This window comes from Stenella coeruleoalba (genome assembly GCF_951394435.1).
Source record: "Stenella coeruleoalba genome assembly, chromosome: 5".
NCBI lineage: Eukaryota > Metazoa > Chordata > Mammalia > Artiodactyla > Delphinidae > Stenella > Stenella coeruleoalba.
Genome location: NC_137150.1, coordinates 53,951,368 through 53,978,785, shown reverse-complemented (window position 1 = coordinate 53,978,785; position 27,418 = coordinate 53,951,368). Strand labels below are relative to the sequence as shown.

The 27,418-nt window shown below is 37.0% G+C and overlaps 1 protein-coding gene across 9 annotated transcripts in view; it reads right to left on the bottom strand.

Moving 5' to 3' along the window:
* The window catches only part of NAALADL2 (N-acetylated alpha-linked acidic dipeptidase like 2), a 1,497,545-nt gene that overhangs the window by 255,573 nt on the left and 1,214,554 nt on the right, over positions 1-27,418 (bottom strand). For all 9 annotated transcript variants that reach the window (XM_079922501.1, XM_079922499.1, XM_079922500.1 and 6 more), the window contains one exon: positions 11,958-12,104. In XM_079922501.1, the coding sequence (XP_079778627.1) occupies positions 11,958-12,104 (147 nt within the window). The remainder of the gene's footprint in view (positions 1-11,957; positions 12,105-27,418) is intronic.

Genomic DNA, 27,418 nt, shown 5'->3' with positions numbered 1-27,418 from the left:
AAATAAATAAATAAATAAAAAATTTAAAAAATGTTCCACAAAAGATTACCTATAATAACAAAACAATGCGGGCAAACTTATCCAATAATAGGTGAATAGTTGCATTAATTATAGTACAATTATATTACAGATTATTAGGTTTTATGATCCTTTTTATGTATTACTGAATTTGGTTTGCTAATATTTGGCTGAGGATTTTTACATCTATATCCATCAGAGATATTGGCCTGTAATTTTCTTTTTTTGTAATGTCTTTGTCTGGTTTTGCCATGAGGGTAATGGTGGCCTCAGAGAATGAATTTGGGAGTGTTCCCTCCAATGGATTATTATTTTTTAAAACAATATGAGAAACTATATTGTTATCTTAAATAAATGAGAACAATACATACACAGTATGATCAATATTTGATTAAAGATAGGAAAGAAGAAATAAAAGATGGAGAGGAATTAAGGTTTGTAAGCACATAGTAACCATGATCAAAATATTAATTAAAAAAAGTTTCCATCTACAAATGTAATATTACCAATAACGATGTTTCAAGCAAAGAGTAGAATTATTTTGCTTTCTGGTATAATATTTTATTTATATTATGCTACATAGCAGGATTCTCTTTGCAAGATATAACCAAAAGAACTGTGGCTACTAAGAAAATATAAGAAAACTGAATTAATTCTGACTAAATTCTTAACCAACATTCTCTACTTTCTTTCCAGTTTTCTGACTTGTGTTTTAGTTCAGAATTTATATTTGTCTCACTAAGAATCAAACACAGAAATTCTAATGATCCTGTGTCAAAAAATATCCAAATATACTTTTGCTCAAAATACTGCCCAAAATATGTTGGTATGCATATACACACCATTTGGGGCTCATAACACACACACAGTTTTACAAACTTCTCACAGTAGTACATGGTCATAATCTTTAAAATGGAATAGATGGCAGAGAGTTAGCACTTGAAATTTGCTCAGTTTGTTCAAGGTTCTATCATGTATTCCTTTGTTCAAAAAATGTTCTTAAATTAACTCTTGCTTTAAAACATACCTCCCAGACACTGTCTCCTTAACTGAAGACTCTTCATTCTGACAACTTTTTACTTCTTTTTATGCCCTTTAAGCTTGAAAGTTTGGAACATATTTTCAACCATACCATGGAAATAATTTGCTGTAGTGGGTACCTCATAGCCTCAAGGTCACACCCATTGAATAGCGACACCTTTTAGAACCCAGGTTAGGCGAACACCTAGCTGATACTGCCAAAGATCCTATAACAACTGCTTCAATCTTAAGTTTTCTTAAGGACTCTTATTATTAGATTACAGACTGAAGGCATTTGAGCAGGTTTGTTCTAGAATACTTATCTGTCCTACACCAGGACTTTCTATAGTTTGGCATACCTAAAGTTTAGGATCTAGACTTTAGTCATTTTCATTTCCAAGGTCTTTAGATCTTAAATCAACACAGGCAGATGTGTCCACTCAGGGTCTATGACTTCCTTTCTAGATCAAATTCTAGCTACCCTGAGCTCTAGAATCTCAGAATTCCCTGCTCAGATGGCCCCAGATCTGCTTCCAGTGATTAGGCAGCCCTCTTCTTCAGGTCCATTACCTTCAGGGAAGACTGTGCTTCCAGTGCATGACCATAGGCCCAGGGAGTAAGTGAGGAACAGATGTTTATGGTGGCTACGGATTGTGCTTAAAAGTGTAGACCAAGGATCAAGGGTCAGGGGCTGGGGACCAATTCTTCCTCAGTCGTCACATTTTGCCACAGGATTCTCAGGAGTCTAAGAACATTAAATTCAAACCTTCCTTCCTCATAACTTTAAACATGTATTTGTCAGATCACAAGGAAAGAACATTTTTATTTAAGAGTTTTTTTTAGTTTGAGTTATAACATTTAAGTATTTAGTGTTTAGCCATATGGTATAATGGCCTCTGTTTATACTACTGCCTCATAGTGTTAAGGGAAAACCAGGATATGGCTTCGCCTTTAAGCAAATTAAAGACATCAAGTCAATTGAAACAGACTAAATTTCAGAGTCAACTAAAAAATTAAAAATAAAGAAAATGGGGACGGGGACAAAAAGAGTGGAAGTAGAAGATTATATAGAAAAAGGCAAGGGATGAAAAAAGAAGGAAAGGATATGAAGAGAAAGACCATATGTGTAGGAAAAGGTGGAAGAAGCCAGACTAAAAAGGAGAGAGAAGTTGAGAAAAGAGGTGAGAGAATGAATAGAACATACAGAACAGGAGTTTAGAAGAGAGGGAGGAGCTGTAGATAGAAGCAACCGGCCGGGTATAGGGAGAATTAAGTCTGTACTTCCTCTTAACTCCTTCAGTCAAGTACCATATCCCACTAAGTTTCTATCTCCTTGTACTACAGAGGAATGGATTAAACCACCTAGGTTCAATGAAGAGTGTTGCTCTAAAAGTCAGTGAATCTACGAGTGCTTCTTTTCCATCAGTCCATCAGAGAGAGTCGGGCCAGGCACATCTCTGGATCCACCACACTTAAGGACCATACTCTCACCAAAGAGGCCTCTGATTTCACTGTGACCACTTTGATTATCCAAAGTCACCCCTGAACTGGTGGGAGTCTGCAAACCAGTGACTGTCAATGGAGCAACCATTCCTAACCTGGGCCGTATGGCCGCTACATGAAGATGTGCCCTGAATTTAACCTTAATGTTCTGCCATGATCCATGTCCTAATCTAATTTTATTGTTTCAAAGACAAGATCTCAGCAATATTAACACGAATTTTTTTTAATTCAACTTTGATATATATACATACACGTATATGTGTGTGTGTGTGTGTGTGTGTGTATATATCTGAGTCATACATTAGAAGTTATCTCTAAACATGGAGTATGTGTAAAATTTCTAATGTTCTGATAAGAATTACCAGTAAATAAAAATAAAGTGACAAGATACTAATTTAAAGAAAAACTGAAAACGACCATGTGCAGAAAGTTACTGTTTATTTTTCCTACTTTTGCCCAGTTATTAGTACCACAGAAACACTACACTATTTAGATTTCAAATGTTCTTCACTGATATGAGAAAATTGGGTCAGAATAACTTCAATGCTAAAGCTATTGACAAGAGACTGTAGCAATGAGAATACTGATAAATACTTTGTTCTCTTTAAGAATTCTTTCCATTCATTTACAATCACAGGGACAGAAGCATCATGAAAGGAGACTGAAGACAACTGAAAGCTCTCTTGAGACTAACATGAAACCAGCACTATCATGAGGAAGCAATAGCAAGCTGTATAAGCTAAGTGGCATTGGCTTCAATGCATGTTTTTATATTTTAACATTTATGAGACTTCAAGGCCACTGTTGTATCCTTCCTTGTAGTTTCTATAGAAACATTTGCTTATTTAAAAAACAAAACTGTAACCTTCTGTGTGAAACACTTTAAGCTGTGAAACAGATAGAGAAGACCTGCAATTCCAGATGCAAATAAAATAGTATGAAGAAGTTGTGGAGAGAACGGAGAAGGAAATTCATTCATGGCCATAGTCACCATCCACAGCTATGTGAGCTCTAGATAGGCCATTTCCTTCTGAAGTTTATAGTTAGAGCACATGGGTACCAATACTGCTCTTAACATTTTAATTATTCATTGAAAAAATTCATCTAATTAGTCTCGAAAATAGTTTTAGATGTCAAAATATTCTACTTAAAGAAATGTGGCATTATCATTGAAATTAGGAGAGACACCCTCATCTTCCAAAATTACCTTGGAAATAAATTTAGGAAACAGGGGATGGAAAAATTACAACATATTAAAGCTACTGGCCTTCACATTAAATGGACAGTTAAAATATCATATTACAAAGGAAAAAACAGATGAGCAAAATCATTTTCAATTTTTATTTTTAAAATTTAGGAAACTAAATACTCAGGTTTAGAGTAGTTCGGTGTTATCAGATTTTTCCTCTAATGCTTTTTAATCCATTTACCTATATTTGTTTGAAATGTAAACTTTGGATAGCTTAGAATCTAATTTTAGTCTCTGTTTTGTAAAAGAATATATAAACTACTATAAGTGAACATTAATATCAGTTTTGTCATTACATATAAATTATGGCTCGTTTTAAACTCAGTTAAGAAATATTACCCACTTCCAGTTGTTACCTAACTTTGAGAGTCATCAAAGCTGAAATGTTTAGAACCTTTGCAAAGGAAACTATGAAAAATAGGAATTAAGTACCATAGCATTCCACTGCATTCTGAATGCAGTGGGAGATGGAAAGCATTTTAGAACTAATTCATTTTATCTCAAAAACCTTGAGAAATAGTGTAAGAATAGGGAAAACAGCCCAGAAATCTGTTGCTAGGAGTGCCAGGTTTGAATCCTAATTCCATCACTTGACAGATGTGTGATGTTGGCCAAGTTACTTGACCACTTTGTGCCTCAGTTTCATCTTTAATGAAGGTAGTAATACTGGTACCTTCCTTATAAGTGTTAGTTATAAGTACAAGGATTAAATTAAATGAATAAGTTTAAAGGATTTAGAACAAAACAATGTGTACCACAAATGTTACATGAGTATTTGTTAAACATGATTTTCCTTGATAATGATTACTTGATACTCTATCTATTGACGTCATTTCACTCTACATAAGAGCCCTCTTAGCCAATATGATTTGTCCCACTGATTGGAAGGTTAATATCTAGAAGCTGATTCAAATAAGTAACCAGTAAAACAAACCAAAACACTACACATGTAAAATATTACATGTTAATTGAAAACCTGTGCATGCACGTTTATTGGCCAATATTTTCATGTAAAGCCAAGGCCTTTTCTCTGAATACTGATCTGTTGAATAAAGTTCTATGATTTCTTTCTTGTCATATATTATCTACATTTCATGCTGCCTTTTATTTAAAGTAAATTATTAAAGACATTTTTGAAGTATGCTGAGTGCAGAATGTGTTTAGATGACTACAATTTTCCCCAACTTTGAGAGTTGCCTGGACCATTTCATATCAATTCTTTATTAGCAACTCACCTTTTAAAGTGTTATAGCTACAGGTTTCTAAGAAGTCATTTTTTTCATACTCATGATTCATAATTTTATGTAACAATTAAATTATCTAGTTACTAAAAACAAACACAAAGGGCATATACAGGTCTGAAAATAGAGCTGACTCCAGGCAAATGTACCATTGAAACAGAGAGAACTGAGAGTGCAAAAATTCAGGCAGGATCTCATTACAATGAGCTTCAAGCCTTAAGCATTAATCATTATGTTTTAAGGGAATGAAAATAGTCAATGAATCCCACAAATTGGTTAAGTGGAAGTCATTTAAGACAATGTCTACTCTACTGACTTATTTGGTTGTTTATATGTCTGAGTCCCAATCTAGACTGTGGCCACTGTAGGGAAAAGAGGGCATTTTTGGATTCATCTTTGTATTTCTAACAGAGTGCTGGATTACAACCAATGCTTAATAACTAACTGCTGGCTAAATTAATGAATGTGTTAGAATGAACCAATATCTGAATAAATCACATCTGGAATTGCCTTATATTCTTAACTTAAATTTTGCCAAATTTACAACTTGGTCTATCATTAAACCTATTGCAAGTAGTGTTATTGAAATTATCAAAAACTTCATTATAAAACAAGTCCCCTCATAACAGGCATGATCACAAGATCATCCCTGAAAAGAGCGTTAGAGTTAAAATACAGTGCGTATGCTATATATTTTGATCCAATCACTGTAGGCATTCAGAATAAATATTCTTATTTAGAAGTCCAAGCAAGGATAATTGCTAGAGGAATCTGTCCTCCTTCCAGCCATTTCAAAATATGAGGCAATTTGAAATATGATCTTTGAATTATCCAACTGAGTCTTAAGAGTGTCTCCATTCTTTGTCTTTTCAATATTTGTCTCATATTTCAATTTCTTGTGTTTACTCCTCAGGCTCTTGGAAGCATACTGCAACTTTAGCAGCACTCCCTCTGTGACAGGCATTTCATATACTGTACAGTCAAAGCTTTTCAAGTCTGCTCTATAACGGTTGATTTGTTGATTGGGGTTTAACCTTCCCTTCCAAAAGAAGGATTCCAAGGAACAGAATCCTTTGTAGGGTCACAGTTTATGAGAGTGTTATATTCCCTACTTCATGCTGTTTGCCAGGTGAATGAGATGGTAATACTCAAAGATGACCAAAAAAGGTAAACACAGGTTATATAGAATCACAGTTCAAAATCCTTGTAACAGGGACTTCCCTGGTGGCCCAGTGGTTAAGAATCCGCCTGCCAATGCAGGGGACACGGGTTCAAGCCCTGGTCCAGGAAGATCCCACATGCCGCGGAGCACCTAAGCCCGTGCGCCACAACTACTGAGCCTGCACTCTAGAGCCTGCGAGCCACAACTACTGAAGCCCGTGTGCCTGGAGCCCATGCGCCACAACAAGAGAAGCCACTGCAGTGAGAATCCCGTGCATCGCAGTGAAGGGTGGCCCCCACTCACCACAACTAGAGAAAGCCCAAACGTGGCAAGGAAGACCCAACGCAGCCAAAAATAAACAAATAAAATAAATAAATTAAAACAAAAATCCTTGTAACGGCAAAGTTAAACAGCTATTCAGATATTATAAAGGATAAAGCACAGTAATCCCTCAGTATACGTGGACACCCCCATGGATACCAAAATTCATGGATGTTCAAGTCCCTTATATAAAATGACGTAGTAGGTTCTGCAGGTTCTGCAAGTGGATACGGAGGGGCCTACTGTAGAACAGTTTAACCAAGGCCATTTCCCCAAATCAGTATTTCTTCAAATGTGGTCCAGAGACCTGCAAGTGTCCCTGAGACCAAATCTATTTTCATAATAATAGTAATATTACATGGCTTTTTCACTCTCATTTTCTACATTCATAAGTGTATAGGGTACAGAAAGTCCATTAATAGGGTTTCAGATTCCATACTGGAACTAACCTTTAGGAAACTAATACTTGCCATTTCAGTACAGTAACGAAGAAAAATGTCTGTCATTATATGAATAGACTATTAGACCATATTTCATTCATATATTTCCACCAAAACAACATGTTACAACAGATTAAATGCAGAAACAGATATGAGAACCCAGCTACCAAGTATTAAGTCACATTAAAGAGACTGGCAAAATGTAAAACAGTGCACTCTTCTCATTTATGTTTTCTTGCCTTGGGAAATGTAATTATATTTTATAAAAATAAGTTATTTATATTAATTTATAACAAGTATATTACTGATATTTTTAAAGAATTAATAAATACTATATATATTTCTTCAGTTTCAACTTCTAATATGGTAAATATTTGCACATATTACTCACATAAACAAAAAGCTCTTTTCTTTGGAGTGCTCAGTACTCGAAGAGTGCAAATGGGTTTTTAGAACAAAATGTTTGAAAACCTTTACTCTAAATGAAGCAGGTCTGATCTGAAAATAACCATACCATATATTTTGTTCTGACATTTTCCTTTTCCTAAAATAACTTACAAAGAAAAGGAATGAGCTAGAGAGAACACTGAAGACCCCCTCTCCACCCCGTTTCCAGCTGGCACATTTTGAAGTAGAAGAGGTAAAATCTCATTTCTAAGTGACATTAATTAGTTGCATAGCTATCAGTATAAGACAAATTCTATCATATACTACAAAACATCAGTACAGCTTATGTATAGTTACACAAACTACTTGGTCTCAAGTCAAGAGATATTAATTGACTTCTGAATTCTTATTATCTGTTAACATAACAATGACAGTGACTAATTTCCCAACAGAAAATGTAATGACAGAATGACCTCTAATTTAAGTAAGGTAAGTTTTTCTTCAACTTAGTAGAATAAAACAAAGAATCAACATGTAAACTATGGGTTACTTTGCTCCAAAATGTATTTATGTGTATTGCATCTGCACAAATTATCATTTTTATCCCATAAAATTACCTTAAAGTTCACACACACACTCTCATGCTGCTGTCTATCAGTTTAAGAATCAGACTGATATCAAACTCATCTAACTTAAAAAGAATTAATAAGAGTTTCAAAATACCTAGGCTACTTGGTTTTCGTTTTCTGGATTACCAAAGGACATTAAAACAATTATGCAAAGACCCGTGCTATATAAAAGCTATCATACCCTTTTATCTCATTATCATTTAAATGTTAAATGCTCCATTATAGAGGTAAATTGGGTTTAAAAAGGAATTTTTAAAGCAGAAGAGCAAAAAATATAAGGTTAAACAGAGTGAAGAATCAGAGCTTCAAACTGTAATATAAAGTTTACTAGGGCAAGGATTGATCTTTTGGTATACTAAGAAAGCCCGACCCTCTGACATGCCCTATATAGAGTAAATATACTGATCTGGAACAAAAGTTATGTGAAACAGCTGTTAAGTGACAGAAGAAATGTGCATTGGACCACCAGCTTGTCATAAATATTGCACTCTTAATCAGAAAGCATCTGTCTTTTCATTTCCTTTTCAGCAATCTCTGCATTGTATTTAATCTGTGCAGAATGCTTCTCCTAACAGGTGCAACAATGTTTACAAATTGAAAACCTTATTTAAATGAAGTTTACAACTAGAGACGTTTCAATTAACAAGGTGATATCTTATGAGAAGGAATAATTCTAACATTTGGCAAACCCATAGATTGCTTTCCATTTGTGAAATTTAATTATTGAAAAATTAGAGTATAGATGCCAAAAAAGCTAAAGATGAAAGGTGCCTCAAGCAATCTATGCAATATACAGGCATCCAGAGAAACTACAGGGAGAAATTGCTGGTGGGAACGTGGATAGTATGAAATATTGGGAATAGATATTATAAAATGTCATATTTCATCAAACAATAATTTTAGAACTAATAATGTCCCATATGTCCATAAAAAGTGGTGTCTACGGCACTAATCTACTTTCCTACAGGTAATTTTTCTCTTATTATCATTATTTTTGAAATTGAGTGTAAAATACTTATAATCAATCTTGCTGGATTAAAAAAACTGTCAGAAATTCTAAGGCTTGCATTATAATCATCTAAATAAATTTTAAATGGATAGTTTCTTCAAAAATATGAGTATAAATTAGCACACTTAGAGTGCATATACAATTTTTAAAGTGAAAGGACTCCAAAATTATCGACTTTAACTTTTTTACTCAAAATTAGTGCAAAGATAATGAACTCACTTCCTACAGGGGCCAAACAGGTAATAGAGGTGATACAAGTCTGGTGAAACATGTGGCCCTTTAGGTTGATCAATCATTCATTTCCCAATTTTTGATAGAAAGAGATATTGAAGAAATATTCTTTAATACTGTAATCATAATGCACAATTTAGCCAATTGTTTCCATGGAAAAAAAGGAATCCATTTCTCCAAAAATTCAAGTTTTCAATAAAGCGCAGAACAAACAAAAGGTATTTGTGGACTGGATCTGACCCTGGGGCTTCCAATTTACAAGCTTTAGTTTAATAGTTGAGAACATGGGCTTACTGTTAAAGAGATCTAAGGTCAACTTCTATCTTGGCCATTTATTAGCTTTATGACCTTGGATCAGCTACTTGATTTTAAGCTCCATTTCATCCTCAGAAAAAAAAAGTGTTAATAATAAAAGGTGACTCATAGGGATACCATAAACATTGAATGGGATGAGGTAATATAAAATATTTGCTAATATAAAAATTTTAGCAAAGCAAGCACTCAATAAGTGGTAGATATTACATACTATACATATAGTATATTATGCAATACAAAAATATAACATATATTTTAAATTTAATTGCATGGGAAAAGCTCTAACTTCCTTACCGGCTTTTACTAATTGACATAGGATAAATATCCTTTATATCATCGGTAAAGACTTTCAATATTTATAATTCCTCTTAATAACTGTATACAGATATCTATTATAGGTTAACGCAGAAAGCAAAGATCATTATCTGTTCTTTGGAGAATTTACCGTACAAAATTATCTCATCTCAAGCATTCATATTTTGTAAGGGACAAATCCATTAAAAAAATTTTCCACACTAAAGCAATATAAACAAGGTCATTAGTTATAAAGCATAGAAGATTCTCTTTTAATTGCTTTTTTTGAGACAAATACAGTAGAAAATGAAAATGATTTTGATGGGAGTTAGACATTCTGTGTGTAATTTGAAAAACTGATTAGCTTCTTCAGACTAAGCCAGCTCTAGCCAATAAACTTTAGCCTGAGGTGTTTCACATTATAATAGTACCTTCTGAGAAAATCACTGGGACCTGTTTCCAAATCTTCTCCCATTAACACCTCAGATCTTCCAGCTGATCCTCATCAAATCCCACCTCTTCAGCCTTAGAAGCTTGTTTTTCTTAACGATTCACAAGCTCCTCCCTCCCACTAATGTCTTCTTATTGAAAAAGTTTAGAAATTCTCCCTAATATGTAAATCAGATAATAATAATTGTGATGATACCTATAGTTACTGGAGGTCTTATTATATGCTTAAAGTTAGCCAAGCCCTTTACATGCATAATCTCATTTAATCCTTACCATGGCTCTCTAGATTCCATAAGTATACCAAGTTCCCCTCATCTATAAACCAGTTCTGAAAGAAGTTAAATCATTTGTCTAGTACTTGAGTTCAGAGTCAAGTCTAGTGCCATACCTAAGGCTATACTACATTGCCTCTCTAAATTCTTGGCTTAAACTCAACCAAAATGAATTAAACATGTATTGGATAAAAGCTTTCATTCAATGTGTTAACATGACAGGAGCTGGATGGGCTGGGATGGGGTGGGGATGATAAAAAGATGTTAGAAGATATCAAGCAGGAAAATTAAAAGTGAGTTAATTTCTTAATACATCAGTTTCATTATATGTAGTGGTTTTGGTAAGAGGAAAGATACCTCTATACATGTACCCCGTTTTCAAACAGCAATAGCATATGAAAATTCAATTTTAAAAAATTGATAAATCACAGTGATTACTTTTGCATTACCCAAGAATTCATCTCATTACAATAGGAGTCACCAGAGTTTCTCCATCTGTGAAATTAAGTTGTTAGTGATCATTTGTGTCTACTGAGGGAGTAAGGGGTGAGGGTAGAGGGCTGCAGAGAAACCTAAAGGTCACTTTTGCTAAAAGCTATCAGACATTAAGATATTGCATATCTGACGTTGATAAAAATATAATTTAAACACAACTTCCCAGGAACGTTTATAATTTGAAAAACAAAGAAGGTTTTAGTCTATTTTCCAGCCACTATTTTGTTAATGAAATAGTTACATCAAGAAGGCCACCCCAGAGGCTTTCAAATAGCTCCCAATAATGCATGCACAATTTGTAAAAGAAGGAAAAGTCTTTCAGCAGGTTTGGATCTACAGAGAAACAGTTTCCTGTGACATAACTCTGAGAAAGATTAAAAGGCTTAATGTCCAACAGAAGAATGAACATACTTAAGGTGAATCAGGTCTCTGTGATATTCTTTGGGAAAAAACTTCGTATCCTCACACACAAAAAAAGTAGCATCTTTTTAGGCAAGCAAACTATTGACAAACTTTGGGAAGCTAATCCACAAGACTCACATTAACATACAGCACATGAAATGCACTTTCCCTTGGGCAAGAAGAGGATAATCTATTGCACATGTCATCTGTTTCTGTGAATTCTGAAGATTACAATTACGTTTTGATGTTAATCCAACAACTGCACATTTCTTGCTGCGAAGCACACTGAAAATGTGAGTGACTGTATAAATCTTTTTAAATTGAATTCAACACTATTGAAAAGAGCTGATGTTTTCAAATATTCTTACAAAGCCTCTGAACAACAAGAATAACTTTCTAAATGAAGCAGCTTCTTATAGTTACCTATTGGGTAAGAAAGACAAAAAAGCCAGGATAAAATAAAATTCTGCATGTCTGCTATATATATTGTGTGTGTTTTGCATTTTTGGAAACACTCACCTCTAATGCTTTGATGTCCTCATAAGTAAACCTCACGGTGGGAACTCCAAGATGGTTGATGAAGTAATTGGCATCATCTTGCATCTGTACAGAACTGATATTTGTTTCTGGGCACTGACCTCTTCTGGAACAGTTGAAATTATTTTTCTGAAAAACATAATTTAAATTGTTAGCACACACTATGCTTCTTAGGTTATCCCTAAATGAATGCTACTCAAAACGTGGTTCACAGTTCAGCAGCATCAATGGCACCCAGGAGCTTATTCGAAACATGAAATGTAAATGCTTAGTCTCCACCCATGTCCTCCCAAATGGGAACCTTTGGGGATGGAGCCCAGAAATCTGTGTAGCAACATTCCTCTACTGCGCTCATGCTCACTGAAGAGTGACTAGCACTGGACTAAATCAAGCTTTGCTTGTTATTGTTGCTTAAAAAGCATTTTTATCATAGCTATATTATCTGTAATGACTCGTTAAGAGAATGTTGAGTCCCTAAAAAAGGTTTAGTTTTGTCTTTTTTAAAGTTTTCCCACAAATTTAAAGGACAGTTTGGTAAGATATAATTCTATTCTAAAAATGTTTATTGGACAACCACAGAAAAAAATTTCTCAATTTCCTCGTCAAAGCATATCCCCACATGTGTTAAGAGTATATGCCAGGTGAAAGAGTAAGACGCGGAGATCACCTTCCTCCCCACAGATACAACAGAAATACATCTACACGTGGAACAACTCCTACAGAACACCTACTGAACGCTGGCAAAAGACCTCAGACCTCCCAAAAGGCAAGAAACCCCCCATGTACCTGGGGAGGGCAAAAGAAAAAAGAATAAACACAGACAAAAGGATAGGGATGGGACAAGGGAGCTGTGAAGGAGGAAAGGATTCCACACACTAGAAGCCCCTTCGCGGGAGGAGACTGCAGGTAGCCGAGGGTGAAAGCTTCAGAGCCGCGGAGGAGAGCACAGTAACAGGGGTGCGGGGGGCAAAGCGGGGAGATTCCCGCACAGAGGATCGGTGCCGACCGGCACTTACCAGCCCGAGAGGCTTGTCTGCTCCCCCGCCGGGGCGGGCGGGGCTGGGAGCTGAGGCTCGGGTTTCGGTCGGAGCGCAGGGAGAGGACTGGGGTTGGCGGCGTGAACACAGCCTGCAGGGGGTTAGTGCGCCACGGCTAGCCGGGAGGGAGTCCGGGGAAAAGCCTGGACCTGCCGAAGAGGCAAGAGACTTTTTCTTCCCTCTTTGTTTCCTGGTGCGCGAGGAGACGGGATTAAGAGCGCTGCTTAAAGGAGCTCCAGAGACGGGCGCGAGCCGCGGCTAAAAGCGCGGACCGCAGAGACAGGCATGAGACGCTAAGGCTGCTGCTGCCGCCACCAAGAAGCCTGTGTGCGAGCACAGGGCACTATCCACACCCCCCTTCCGGGAAGCCTGTGCAGCCCACCACTGCCAGGGTCCCGGGATCCAGGGACAACTACCCCAGGAGAATGCACGGCGCGCCTCACACTGTTGCAATGTCACGCCGGCCTCTGCCGCTGTAGGCCCGCGCCCGCACTACGTGCTCCGCCCTCCACCCCCGCACTACGTGCCCCGCCCTCCACCCCCGCACTACGTGCCCCGCCCTCCACCCCCCCCCCGCACTACTTGCCCCGCCCTCCCCCCAACCCCCGCACTATTTACCCCGCCCTCCCCCCACCCCCGCACTACTTGCCCCGCCCTCCCCCCTCCCCGCCCCCCGCCCCGGCCTGAATGAGCCGGAGCCTCTGAATCAGCTGCTCCTTTAACCCCGTCCTGTCTGAGCGAAGAACAGATGCCCTCCTACGACCTACACGCAGAGGCGGGGCCAGATCCAAAGCTGAACCCAAGGAGCTGTGAGAACAAAGAAGAGAAAGGGAAATCTCTCCCAGCAGCCTCAGAAGCAGCAAATTAAAGCTCCACAATCAACTTCATGTACCCTGCACCTGTGGAATACATGAATACACAACGAATCATCCCAAATTGAGGAGGTGGACGTTGAGAGCAAGATTTATGATTTTTTCCCTTTTTCCTTTTTTTGTGGGTGTGTATGCTTCTGTGTGAGATTTTGTCTGTATAGCTTTGCTTCCACCATTTGTCCGAGGGTTCTATCCGTACGTTATTTTTTGTTTGTTTGTTTTTAATTTTTTTAATAATTCATTTTTATTTTAATAACTTTATTTCACTTTATCTTCGTTCTTTCTTTCCTTCCTTCCCTCCTTTAAACAATGAATCATCACAAATTGAGGAGGTGGACTTTGAGAGCAAGATTTATGATTTTTTCCCCTTTTCCTCTTTTTGTGAGTGTGTATGTGTATGCTTCTGTGAGATTTTGTCTGTATAACTTTGCTTCCACCATTTTCCTAGGGCTCTATGCGTCCATTTTTTATTTCTCAATAATTATTTTTTTATTTTAATAACTTTATTATATTTTATCTTACTTTATTTTATTTTATCTTCTTTCTTTCTTTTTTTCCATCCTTCCCTCCTTCCTTCCTTCCTTCCTCCCTCCCTCCTTCCCTCACTCCTTTCTTTCTTTCTTTCTTTCTTTCTTTCTTTCTACTTCTACTAATTCTTTCTTTCTACTTTGTCTCTCTTTTATTCTGAGCCGTGTGGATGAAAGGCTCTTGGTGCTGCAGCCAGGAGTCAGTGCTGTGCCTCTGAGGTGGGAGAGCCAACTTCAGGACACTGGTCCACAAGAGACCTCCCAGCTCCACATAATATCAAATGGTGAAAATCTCCCAGAGATCTCCATCTCAACACCAGCACCCAGCTTCACTCAACGACCAGCAAGCTACAGTGCTGGACATCCTATGCCAAACAACTAGCAAAACAGGAACACAACCCCACTCATTAGCAGAGAGGCTGCCTAAAATCATAATAAGTCCACAGACACCCCAAAACACACCACCAGATGTGGACCTGCCCACCAAAAAGACAAAATCCAACCTCATCCACCAGAACACAGGCACTAGTCCCCTCCACCAGGAAGGCTACACAAGCCACTGAACCAACTTTAGCCACTGGGGACAGACACCAAAAACAACGGGAACTACGAACCTGCAGCCTGCAAAAAAGAGACCCCCAAACACAGTAAGATAAGCAAAATGAGAAGACAGAAAAACACACAGCAGATAAAGGAGCAAGATAAAAACCCACCAGACCTAACAATTGAAGAGGAAATAGGCAGTCTACCTGAAAAAGAATTCAGAATAATGATAGTAAAGATGATCCAAAATCTTGGAAATAGAATAGACAAAATGCAAGAAACATTTAACAAGGACCTAGAAGAACTACAGATGAAACAAACATTGATAAACAACAAAATAAATGAAATTAAAAATACTCTAGATGGGATCAATAGCAGAATAACTGAGGCAGAAGAACTAATAATTGACCTGGAAGATAAAATAGTGGAAATAACTACTGCAGAGCTGAATAAAGAAAAAAGAAGGAAAAGAACTGAGGACAGTCTCAGACACCTCTGGGACAACATTAAGCGCACCAACATTCAAATCATAGGGGTTCAAAAAGAAGAAGAGAAAAAGAAAGGGACTGAGAAATATTTGAAGAGATTATAGTTGAAAACTTCCCTAATATGGGAAAGGAAATAGTTAATCAAGTCCAGGAAGCACAGAGAGTCCCATACAGGATAAATCCAAGGAGAAATACTCCAAGACACATATTAATCAAACTGTCAAAATTTAAATATAAAGAAAACATATTAAAAGCAGCAAGGGAAAAACAACAAATAACACACAAAGGAATCCCCATAAGGTTAACAGCTGATCTTTGAGCAGAAACTCTACAAACCAGAAGGGACTGGCAGGACATATTTAAAGTGATGAAGGCGAAAAACCTGGAACCAAGATTACTCTACCCAGCAAGGATCTCATTCAGATTTCATGGAGAAATTAAAACCTTTACAGACAAGCAAAAGCTGAGAGAGTTCAGCACCACCAAACCAGCTCTACAACAAGTGCTAAAGGAACTTCTCTAGGCAGGAAACACGAGAGAAGGAAAACACCTATAATAATGAACACAAAACAATTAAGAAAATGGTAATAGGAACATACATATCAATAATTACCTTAAATGTAAATGGACTAAATGGTGCCACCAAAAGACACAGACTGGCTGAAGGGATACAAAACCAAGACCCATATATTTGCTGTCTACAAGAGACCCACTTCAGACCTAGAGACACACACAGACTGAAAGTAAGGGGATGGAAAAAGATATTTCATGCAAATGGAAACCAAAAGAAAGCTGGAGTAGCAATTCTCATATCAGACAAAATAGACTTTAAAATAAAGAATATTAGAAGAGACAAGAAGAACCCTACATAATGATCAAGGGATCAATCCAAGAAGAAGATATAACAATTGTAAATATTTATGCACCCAACATAGGAAAGCATTTCCACTAAGATCAGGCACAAGACAAGCTTGCCCACTCTCACCACTTTTATTCAACATAGTTTTGGAAGTTTTAACCACAGCAATCAGAGAAGAAAAGAAAATAAAAGGAATCCAAATCGGAAAAGAAGAAGTAAAGCTGTCACTGTTTGCAGATGACATGATACTATACATAGAGAATCCTAAAGATGCTACCAGAAAACTACTAGAGCTAATCAATGAATTTGGTAAAGTAGCAGGATACAAAATAAATGCACAGAAATCTCTGGCATTCCTATACACTAATGATGATAAATCTGAAAGTGAAATCAAGAAAACACTCCCATTTACCACTACAACATAAAGAATAAAATATCTAGGAATAAACCTACCTAAGGAGACAAAAGTCCTGTATGCAGAAAATTATAAGACACTGATGAAATTAAAGATGGTACAAATAGATGGAGAAATATACCATGTTCTTGGATTGGAAGAATCAACATTTACTCTACTACCCAAAGCAATCTACAGATTCAATGCAATCGCTATCAAACTACCACTGGCATTTTTCACAGAACTAGAACAAAAAAATTCACAATTTGTATGGAAACACAAAAGACCCTGAATAGCCAAAGCAATCTTGAGACTGAAAAACGGAGCTGGAGGAATCAGGCTCCCTGACTTCAGACTATACTACAAAGCTACAGTAATCAAGACAGTATGGTTCTGGCACAAAAACAGAAAGGTTGATCAATGGAACAGGATAGAAAGCCCAGAGATCAACCCACACACATATGGTCACCTTATCTTTGATAAAGGAGGCAGGAATGTACAGTGGAGAAAGGACAGCCTATTCAATAAGTGGTGCTGGGAAAACTGGACAGGTACATGTAAAAGTATGAAATTAGATCACTCCCTAACACCATACACAAAAATATGCTCAAAATGGACTAAAGACCTAAACGTAAGCCCAGAAACTATCAAACTGTTAGAGGAAAACAAAGGCAGGACACTCTATGACATAAATCACAGCAAGATCCTTTTTGACCCACCTCCTACAGAAATGGAAATAAAAACAAAAATAAACCAATGGGACCTAATGAAACTTCAAAGCTGTTGCACAGCAAAGGAAACTATAAACAAGACCAAAAGACAACCCTCAGAATGGGAGAAAATATTTGCAAATGAAGCAACTGACAAAGGATTAATCTCCAAAATTTATAAGCAGCTCATGCAGCTCAATAACAAAAAAACAAAACAACCCAATCCAAAAATGGGCAGAAGACCTAAATAGACATTTCTCCAAAGAAGATATACAGACTGCCAACAAACACATGAAAGAATGCTCAACATCACTAATCATTAGAGAAATGCAAATCAAAACTACAATGAGATATCATCTCACACTGGTCAGAATGGCCATCATCAAAAAATCTAGAAACAATAAATGCTGGATAGAGTGTGGTGAAAAGGGAACCCTCTTACACTGTTGGTGGAATGTGAATTGGTTCAGCCACTGTGGAGAACAGTATGGCGGTTCCTTAAAAAACTACAAACAGAACTACCATATGACCCAGCAATCCCACTACTGGGCATATACCCTTAGAAAACCATAATTCAAAAAGAGTCATGTACCAGACTTCCCTGGTGGCACAGTGGTTAAGAATCCGCCTGCCAATGCAGGGGACATGGGTTCGAGTCCTGGTCTGGGAAGATCCCACATGCCGCAGAGCAACTAAGCCCGTGCGCCACAACTACTGAGCCTGCACTCTAGAGCCCGCGAGCCACAGCTACTGAGCCCATGTGCCACAACTACTGAAGCCCACGTGCCTAGAGCCTGCACTCTGCAACAAGAGAAGCCACCGCAACGAGAAGCCTGCACACCGCAACGAAGACCCAACACAGACAAATTAATTAATTAATTAATTAATTTAAAAAAATAAGAGTCATGTACCAAAATGTTCATTGCAGCTCTATTTACAATAGCCCGGAGATGGAAACAACCTAAGTGTCCATCATCGGATGAATGGATAAAGAAGATGTGGCACATATATACAATGGAATATTACTCAGCCATAAAAAGAAACGAAATTGAGCTATTTGTAATGAGGTGGATTGACCTCGAGTCTGTCATACAGAGTGAAGTAAGTCAGAAAGTGAGAGACAAATACCGTATGCTAACACATATATATGGAATTTAAGAAAAAAAAATGTCATGAAGAACCTAGGGGTAAGACAGGAATAAAGACACAGAACTACTAGAGAATGGACTTGAGGATATGGAGAGGGGGAAGGGTAAGCTGTGACAAAGCGAGAGAGATGCATGGACATATATACACTACCAAACGTAATGTAGATAGCTAGTGGGAAGCAGCCACATAGCACAGGGAGATCAGCTCGGTGCTTTGTGATCGCCTGGAGGGGTGGGCTAGGGAGGGCGGGAGGGAGGGAGACGCAAGAGCGAAGAGATATGGGAACATATGTATATATATAACTGATTCATTTTGTTGTAAAGCAGAAACTAACACACCATTGTAAAGCAATTATACTCCAATAAAGAAAAAAAAAAAGAGTATATGCCAAATACCATGGGTCAAGGAGAACCACAAAGCTAAGTGCAACCTCTAGGGAAATAAACGGTGATAGAGTATTATTTCTTAAACTAAGAGTTGTCTAGCATGCAAAACAAATGGCAGTAGCTTTATAAAAATAAATCAAAGCATAATTAAAAAATCATAACCAGTAAAATAACTGTTCCTATAAGTATTATTGATTTAAAATGTCTTCATTAGTAAAATTTCCAAAAATCTAGAATCTTTCTGTGATGCTGTTGTCTCAAGTATGAAATGTGGAAGAATGCCAATCTCCTCAGCAGGAATCATGAGGGATATGAGACAATAGTGCGAGAACATCACATCCAAAATCTGGCGAAACATATGTATTCAGTGTATGTTTGCCATTGAATCAAGACATTGACGCTTCAACCTCTTCCCATGCTTCTTTGGCATGATATAATTTCAAAAACACTTTTAAATATAATCCATCAAAAGATTTGGAAATATAAATTTTAATATTCAGAAAGTGAGTTTTTCTAACTTTTTTCAACTACAGCGCTAGATCTTTCAAACATATAATAATGTTTCATTACCTATCCATTTTTTTGAGGTCCTAACAGAAAGGTATTTGAAACAAATTTAAAATCAATTAAAATGGAAAGTCTGTGTAAGTGTTTATAAACTAGGCATGGCATGTGGGATCTTCATGTTATTTGCAAATATCTTGGGTAATTAAGCACTTTGGAAATAGAAAGTAAAAAGAGCGTTCTAGCACACAGTCTAACCAGCAACCTAATGCTTTTTATGGTGACCCCCAGAAACTTTCTTCTTTTGAAAGCCTAATTTTCTGAAAAGACAGTTAATCCTCTTTCACTCCCTCATATACTCCCGGGGCAAAGACTCCTGTAGGTTTTACATCAACTGGGATAGCTTGGGGAGGGTCTTGATTATTTCCAAAGAAGAGCTACCCTTAAGTACTGGATCACAAAAAGCAAAGAGACTACATTGTGTAAGAAGTCCGAAGTATTTTTGAGAGATCCAATTGAAATCAGTTGTGAAAACTGGTAACTTTGAAGGTATTTGTTGAGCCAGAATAAACTTTTTTCTGGTTGAATTTGATTGCACTGAGCAGGCAAGACATTCACCAGTGTCCCATCATTAGTGTCTCATGCTCAGCCTGCCTCACTCATTCAAATGTACTAAATGGTGGCTGGAGGCATTTGAATTTGTGAAACCTAGGCTGTTGCATTCTTGTATGTTATTAATGAGGCTTTGGTGGAATCTAGTCTTTTCTCAGATGCTTAAAAAATAAATTTTAATTTTATTGGCTAAATGGTCTACTTCCCCTTTACTGCAGCAACATCTATGTCTTTTGTGTGTGTGTGTGTGGTACGCAGGCCTCTCACTGTTGTGGCCTCTCCCGTTGCGGAGCACAGGATCCGGACGCGCAGGCTCAGCGGCCATGGCTCACGGGCCCAGCCACTCCACGGCATGTGGGATCTTCCCGGACCAGAGCACGAACCCATGTCCCCTGCATCGGCAGGCGGACTCTCAACCACTGCGCCATCAGGGAAGCCCCTCTATGTCTTTTTGAGATAGCATATGTACCCTACTCATCATCAATGAAAATATAGATTTGGTTTTAATTTAATTTCATATACACAATTCTTACATCCACTCTAAATATCAGCCACGTTCCTTAGATAGAAAATTTTTCTCAACAGAGGAATGCCATGGATCAAAAATTGACAACTCGGGCTTCCAGTGGTTGAGAGTCTGCCTGCCGCTGCAGTGGACACGGGTTCGTGGCCCGGTCCTGGAAGATCCCACATGCCGCGGAGCGGCTGGGCCCGTGAGCCATGGCCGCTGAGCCTGCGCTCCGGAGCCTGTGCTCCTCAACGGGAGAGGCCACAACAGTGAGAGGCCCGCGTACCAGAAAAAAAAAAAAAAATTGATAACTCTAAATTCCATGAGTTGTCTGAAAAAAAAAATATTCAATTAAATTTTTAAAAATAATTGTGGTTTAAAATTTTGATATCACTTTTATTCAGTCATCATTTTTATATAATAGCTTCCCTCTGACAAAAAGTATTAATTTCCCATATGTGCAAATAATTAAAATGGCAGAGATGACTCACTCCAATCAATACTTACATTCTTTGTTTGATCTCACAGTTGCACAAAGCAAAATTCTTGTTTTGCCTCAGTCTTTTTCGGGCCCCAGGGATTCTTTCCAGAGGCAGTACAGATTCTCTAGTCTCTCTGTTCTTTCCATGACTAATCCCATTGCATAGATTTAATATTTTCATTGCATTCCATTTTCCAGGCAAATCAAAAGGGTAACATCCAGCCTTCAGAATCACATTTCTTAAAATACTTCTGCATCCTTTCCCCTACTCTGGCTTGCTTTACTTTACCCATTTATTGAAAAGTCTATCTTTTCCCTAAAGGTTTGTATTGCCACCTCCGTCATACTTAAACTCCTTTCTAAACCAACTCTAAGATGGCAACAGGCTGAGCATTACCTAGAATTGCTTTAAAATTATATTTTGACGGTTAAGATCTCTTAAACCACATCTATGGTGCTAACATAGACTATTTACAGAGGGAAGACAGGGTACAGAACAATAGGGTTAACGTGGCCCAAGGTGTAGCTCGACTCTACAGCTTGGGGCACTGGGATGTTGAGTCTCCTGTCAGAGTTAAGCCCAAATGAAGAGTAAAAGCTTCAAGAAAGCCAATCCAAGATTGGAGGATCAGGGGTGACACAGAGTTCCCTAACGAGCCTTTCTGGGGCTTGTTCCTTACCTACTGAGTTTCCCTGTAAAGTCTTGTGGAGGACTTCTCTTGCCAGCCCACAACATTTCTTCTCTCTGTGTCTCTCTCTGTCTCTCCCACCACCTTGTTTTCTACTGTCTACTCCCCTGTGATTTAATCAGTGATAAGGGGCAGAACTACAGGACCCTCAAGCCTATGTTTATTTTGTCCTTTTGTTCCTAACTAGTCTCAGAGTAAAATAGGATAAAAAAAGAACCCAATTTTCAGACTGATTGTTTTTCCCCAAGTTATTTCATCTGGGGATCTCCCTTAAGAGGAGAACATTCCTGGCACAAAAACCCTATCCTCTAAGTCTTTTTTATTATTCACTACTTTAAAATCTAGGCCAGATTTACAGACCTGAAGTGATCCTAAATCTGCTTTCTATCTTCATGTGACTTGTTTCCCCTCACAGCACTGCAGTGGATTGTAATGGATCCATATCAGGTAATAGATACTAATCTACTCAACCTCTGAAACACTAATATCTGAAAGGGAAGTACAAAGAAAAGTTATTTCCTTCATTTTTCTAGAAGTTAGCCACCATGGGGGAGAGAAGGTTGATAATAAATTTGTGCAGGTCAATCAATTTTTTGAATTAATTTGCAAGGCTGAGTAAATTCAAATTAAGTATTTCATCCAAGGAGTTCAAAATGTTCCACAATTAATGTCTGATAACAAACATTTTTATTCCAGTTTATAAAATAAGCAAGTTCAGGCAAAGACCATGATTATGTCACTTGTTTAATCTCCTACCACTACTCTGTTGAAGACCTGAAATGAAATCACTATCTCAATCCTAAAGGGGTATGCTCTTTGCAAGTATACTTTTAAGCTTGAAGGCAAAACCTCAGAGTAAATTACTATAAAAGTGAAATATAAAGACATTAAGTCAACATCTGTATTGGTTGAATAGCAATACCAAGACACATTGACAGGTTTCTAAAGTATTTAAATACTTACTCTACATACATAAGAAATCTAAGGTGATTACTTATTCAAACAGCAAGAAAAGCATAACATTCAAAATGAAAATACCACATTCTACATATTATAATAAGATTAAGTCACTTTATCTTCATTTCAGTATTATTTTGTAACTTCAGTTGTGTAGAAACAACTTATCTTCCAGATGTTCCCAGTGTAATAATGTTCACATTGTGATAATGACGCCTATGGTATTTAGAAAATGATTTCTTATTATAGGCACTGGGATGGTTAATTTTATGTGTCAACTTGTCTAGGCCACAAGATGCCCAGATATTTACTCAGTATTATTCTGGGTGTATCTGTGAGCATGTTTTTGGATGAGATTTTTATTTGAATTGGTAGACTGGCTAAAGCAGATTGCCCTCCCTAATGTGGATGGGCCTTAATTCAATCAATTTAAGGTTTAAATAGATCAAAGGGCAGACTTTCCCACCAGTAAGGGAGAACTCCTCCTCCCTGACTGCCTTGAGCTGGGACATGGGTCTTTTCCTTCTTTATATTCAGCTGAAACTTCAGTTCTTCATGGGTCTCAAGCCTGCTGGCATTTGGGCTGGAACTTATACCATCAGTTCTCCTGGATCTCTAGCTGGCCAACTGCAGATATTGGGACCCTGGAGAACTCTGATTAATGTGGACACTCTTAGATGGTAGATCACCTACTTGAATAAGAAATTTTAATCAGAACTAGTGAAAAATTAAACTTTAATGGTAGAGTTTAATGGTAGAGTTTTTGGGGGTTGTTTGATCAACTGGATGTAGTTTCACACAATTTTGTTACATTTTTAATTTTCAGAATTTATAAACATGATCCCAGGCAATGTGAACATGTAACCAGGTGAGGAATCATAGAGAAATTACTACATTTTGAAACTACAAAGAACCTAAAAATCCCAAAGCCCCAAGGTGATTAACCTGAGCTCCACATAAAAAATTTAGGAGATCTGTGAACCTGGTGGACCAAAAAAAAAAGCATTTTTATTTTACTCAATTCTAACTGAAATTTAACCTTTTATTCAAATGTGAAGAGACCATAAACCCAATAGTATTAGCATTATCTGTAACTTTGTGACCAAATGAAATGAGGCATTTTCATATCACATTTCAGTTGTTGGATAAACTCACCACTAATTTGAAAAGAAGAAAGTTATGAGATATATTGCTGGATTTTGGTATTTAATGTGCTTAATTTTTTTTAAGTTTATATATTACTAAAATGCAAATTTGTGTGCTTTCATATTTAGCTAATTGCACTTTGATATATTTGGTTTCTTTTGTCATCCTGTGTATTTTAATTTAAGCATTTTAAAACATTATTTCTGAGAATGGGTCGATATAGGGTTAACTGGCCTGTCAAAGAGTTCCACAGGGGTGATCTCTCCTTGCAAAACAGTTTTATTTTACAAATTAGAAAACTGAGGCCTCAAATCAATACAACAAGGATTTGATCCCAGTTCTTTTCACTCCAAATGCAATGCTTTTTCCTCTCTACCATGCTTATATATGCAGCATACAGACCACATTAATGCACGTGAACATCCTAATCTTAAATGTGTTCTTCCTGGGATTCTAGTTTTGTTTTGTTTTTAAGTCGTATTAAATTACTGGATATGGTTGTAACAAACTGTTTATCTGTGGCATCTCTTCAGTGCTTGTATTATGTGTTCTTCATTTACTTAGTTTGTATTTTTATGCCAGTATGTCAAGTTGCTATCTAGTATGTCATTCTTAATAATGAATTGCAGATCTCCTCTAACAATCTTTGAGAGGAAATAGGAAGTTATGTCTACCAACTTTCTTTAATATTTTAAACTAGAAACTTAATTTATCCTTAACACCAGCATCTGATACTGAGTTCCTTATACATAAAATATACTTTCAAAATGGTAAAAATATTTTAAAAAATCAATAAATATCTTGCAATGCCTTTTTAAAAGATTAAATTGAGTAGGGGAAAAAAATAGTTTTATCTTAAAGTGGCAATTTTCAACCCATAAAATGGGACTTCTAAAATCTCTAGTATCTCAAGGTTTCTGCAAAGTTTTAACAACCAACTCACAGGGTATTAACAAAGTATTCTCAGCCTTAAACAGTGAAGAATTGTTATTCCTCTGGTATATACAAGTAGAATTGGCAAACTGAAAAACACACTAATTCTCATTTCATTCTGTTAATTTTTAAAACTGTAATCTTGTTATTGAATGTAGACAAATACAACTTTATATGTGACATAATTCAAACTGTATTTAAAATATATTTATGAACTAATGAATGCTTTAAAGATCACTCTGTAAAGGTGCAAATGGAGAAGAATAAAGACATTTGCCCTTGTTTTTACTGTAACTTCTAACTTATATCCTCCCCCACCCCAAACTCTCTTTTCTCCTTCCACTTCCCTGACCAACTTCAGCTCCCTGACCAAGAGGCACATGATGGCAGAAGACCTATTTCCTGTTTATTTCTCTCCACTTAAGGCTTTGTGTAACAATAAAAACTGGTGTGTTATTTTAGAACTATAAAAGTATTCACATTTCAACAACTCTGTTGGGTTTAAATAAAAATCTCAACTAATAAAATAAAATAGTATCCACTATATGCTATCTTATACCACAATACATTCCAGATGAACCCTTCTTTTAAGTGTAAAACTCTAAATCATAAAAGTATGGAGGAAACAACAGTAGAAGATAATTTTAATAAACTTAGAGTACAAAAGACAAACTCAGAAGACAAAAAAGATTGATGAGTCCAACTACATAAAATTATGACTTTTCTGCTTGACAAAAATTACCATAAACAAGAACAATCAAAAACCTGGGGGAAAAGAGTCAATGAATATGAACTGACATTTCACAGAAAAAAAAATTATAAATGTTTTTTATACATAAAAGACATATAAAGTGTCTTTTATATTTATTTTACAAAAAACTTTGGCAGCTTTTATTGTAGATTGCATTGTAAATGATGTGGGAATTCCAGTGCCTCATATACTGCTGAAGAAAAAAATTAGGACAAATTTTATGAAGGTTAAATAAATGATATTCTATTTATTCAATGGAATAATATGCTGTCTCTAAAAAAAAAAATGAAGGTATTTTTGCAAATGGAGAAAAACAATCTCTAAGATATAGTTTTACATTTTTAATGTAAAAGATTAAAAGATTGTAAGATGTCATTTGTGTTTAAAAACAAAAGTAACACTAAAAAAGTATATGTATGTGCTGTAATCCAGCTGGCCCTCTATATCTGTGGATATACTATGCCATTTCATATACGGGACTTGAACATCCTCAGAGCTTGGTATGGGACGGGGATGGGGAGTTGTCATGGAACCAGTCCCTGCAGATACTGAGGGACAACTACACACACAAATACTATTTGCCTCTGGGGAGAGGTACTGGTGGGAGAAATAGGCTTAGGAGAAAGACTTTTCATTGTCTACTTGTTTACTATTTTTGAACTTTAAATCTGTGACTGAATCACCTGCCCCTCTCCCGTAAATAACATGTTCCAAATCCCCTCTGAACTATACGTTCTATGTTCCCAATTCTGAGATTCCCTTGATTGTAAGGAATAGTAGCAATCTAAAAATAGTTTTTCTTAAATAGTAGGAAAGAAATAAACCATCTAACAGCTATCTCACAGTTTCAGAAATGTTAACATTTTATAAAATGTCCACAAGTAGAAAGATGGGGTATTTAGAGTTGTATTGCTGACAACCTTTTAATATAAGAAGGTCAAGTTAGTATCATCAAAAATGTATGTGGTATTGGGTAGGAGACAGATAAAAGTAACTGCCCCTTTAGTTGATTAGGGAAGAAAAAGTTCTCATATAGAGGATTTGGGAATGGATACAACAGCATGAGACCCTTGCTGGGGTAGGGGGTTACTAAAGTAGGCATCCCAAATTACCAGGAGGATACTGAGAGGGAATAGAAAGCCAAAAGACAGTGGGAAAAACTAAGAACAAAACTCCATTCATTTAGTAATCATGATTTCCTTAAGGACTACTCTTATTTACATGGTTTGTGTGTTTTTATATTTTCTAGACAAGTATCAAATTATTATCAAAATATGCAAAGATGGACCACCTCACTTACTACAAAGAGACATTTACATAAGTATTTATCATTTACAAACAGACGTCATATTATACTGCAACCCTGTGAGGTAGGTGAAGCAAGTATTATTATCCCATTTTGCAGACTAAAAGCTTTGCTATCCTCTAGAGATGTAAGGATAGCAAATGGAATGACAGGTAGGGCTTTCTAACTTAGATTGTTATGCTGTTGCCTCCCTCCCCCACCTACACTCATCTCTGGTTCAATGACTTCTTTTTTTCTTTTTTTTTTTTTGCGTTACGCGGGCCTCTAACTGTTGTAGCCTCTCCCGTTGCAGAGCACAGGCTCCGGACACGCAGGCTCAGCGGCCATGGCTCACGGGCCCAGCCGCTCCACGGCATGTGGGATCTTCCCGGACCGGGGCACGAACCTGTGTGCCCTGCATCGGCAGGCGGACTCTCAACCACTGCGCCACCAGGCAAGCCCTCAATGATTTCTTGCTCCCCCAGCTTAACTAAGGAAATAAGGAAGGAGTTCCTCAATTTGTACGGAAAGAGCCGGTTCACTGCTGACTAATCAACTAAATTAAAATTCTTTCAGTTTAAGAGAAACAGAGAAAAACAATTTACCAGCTAA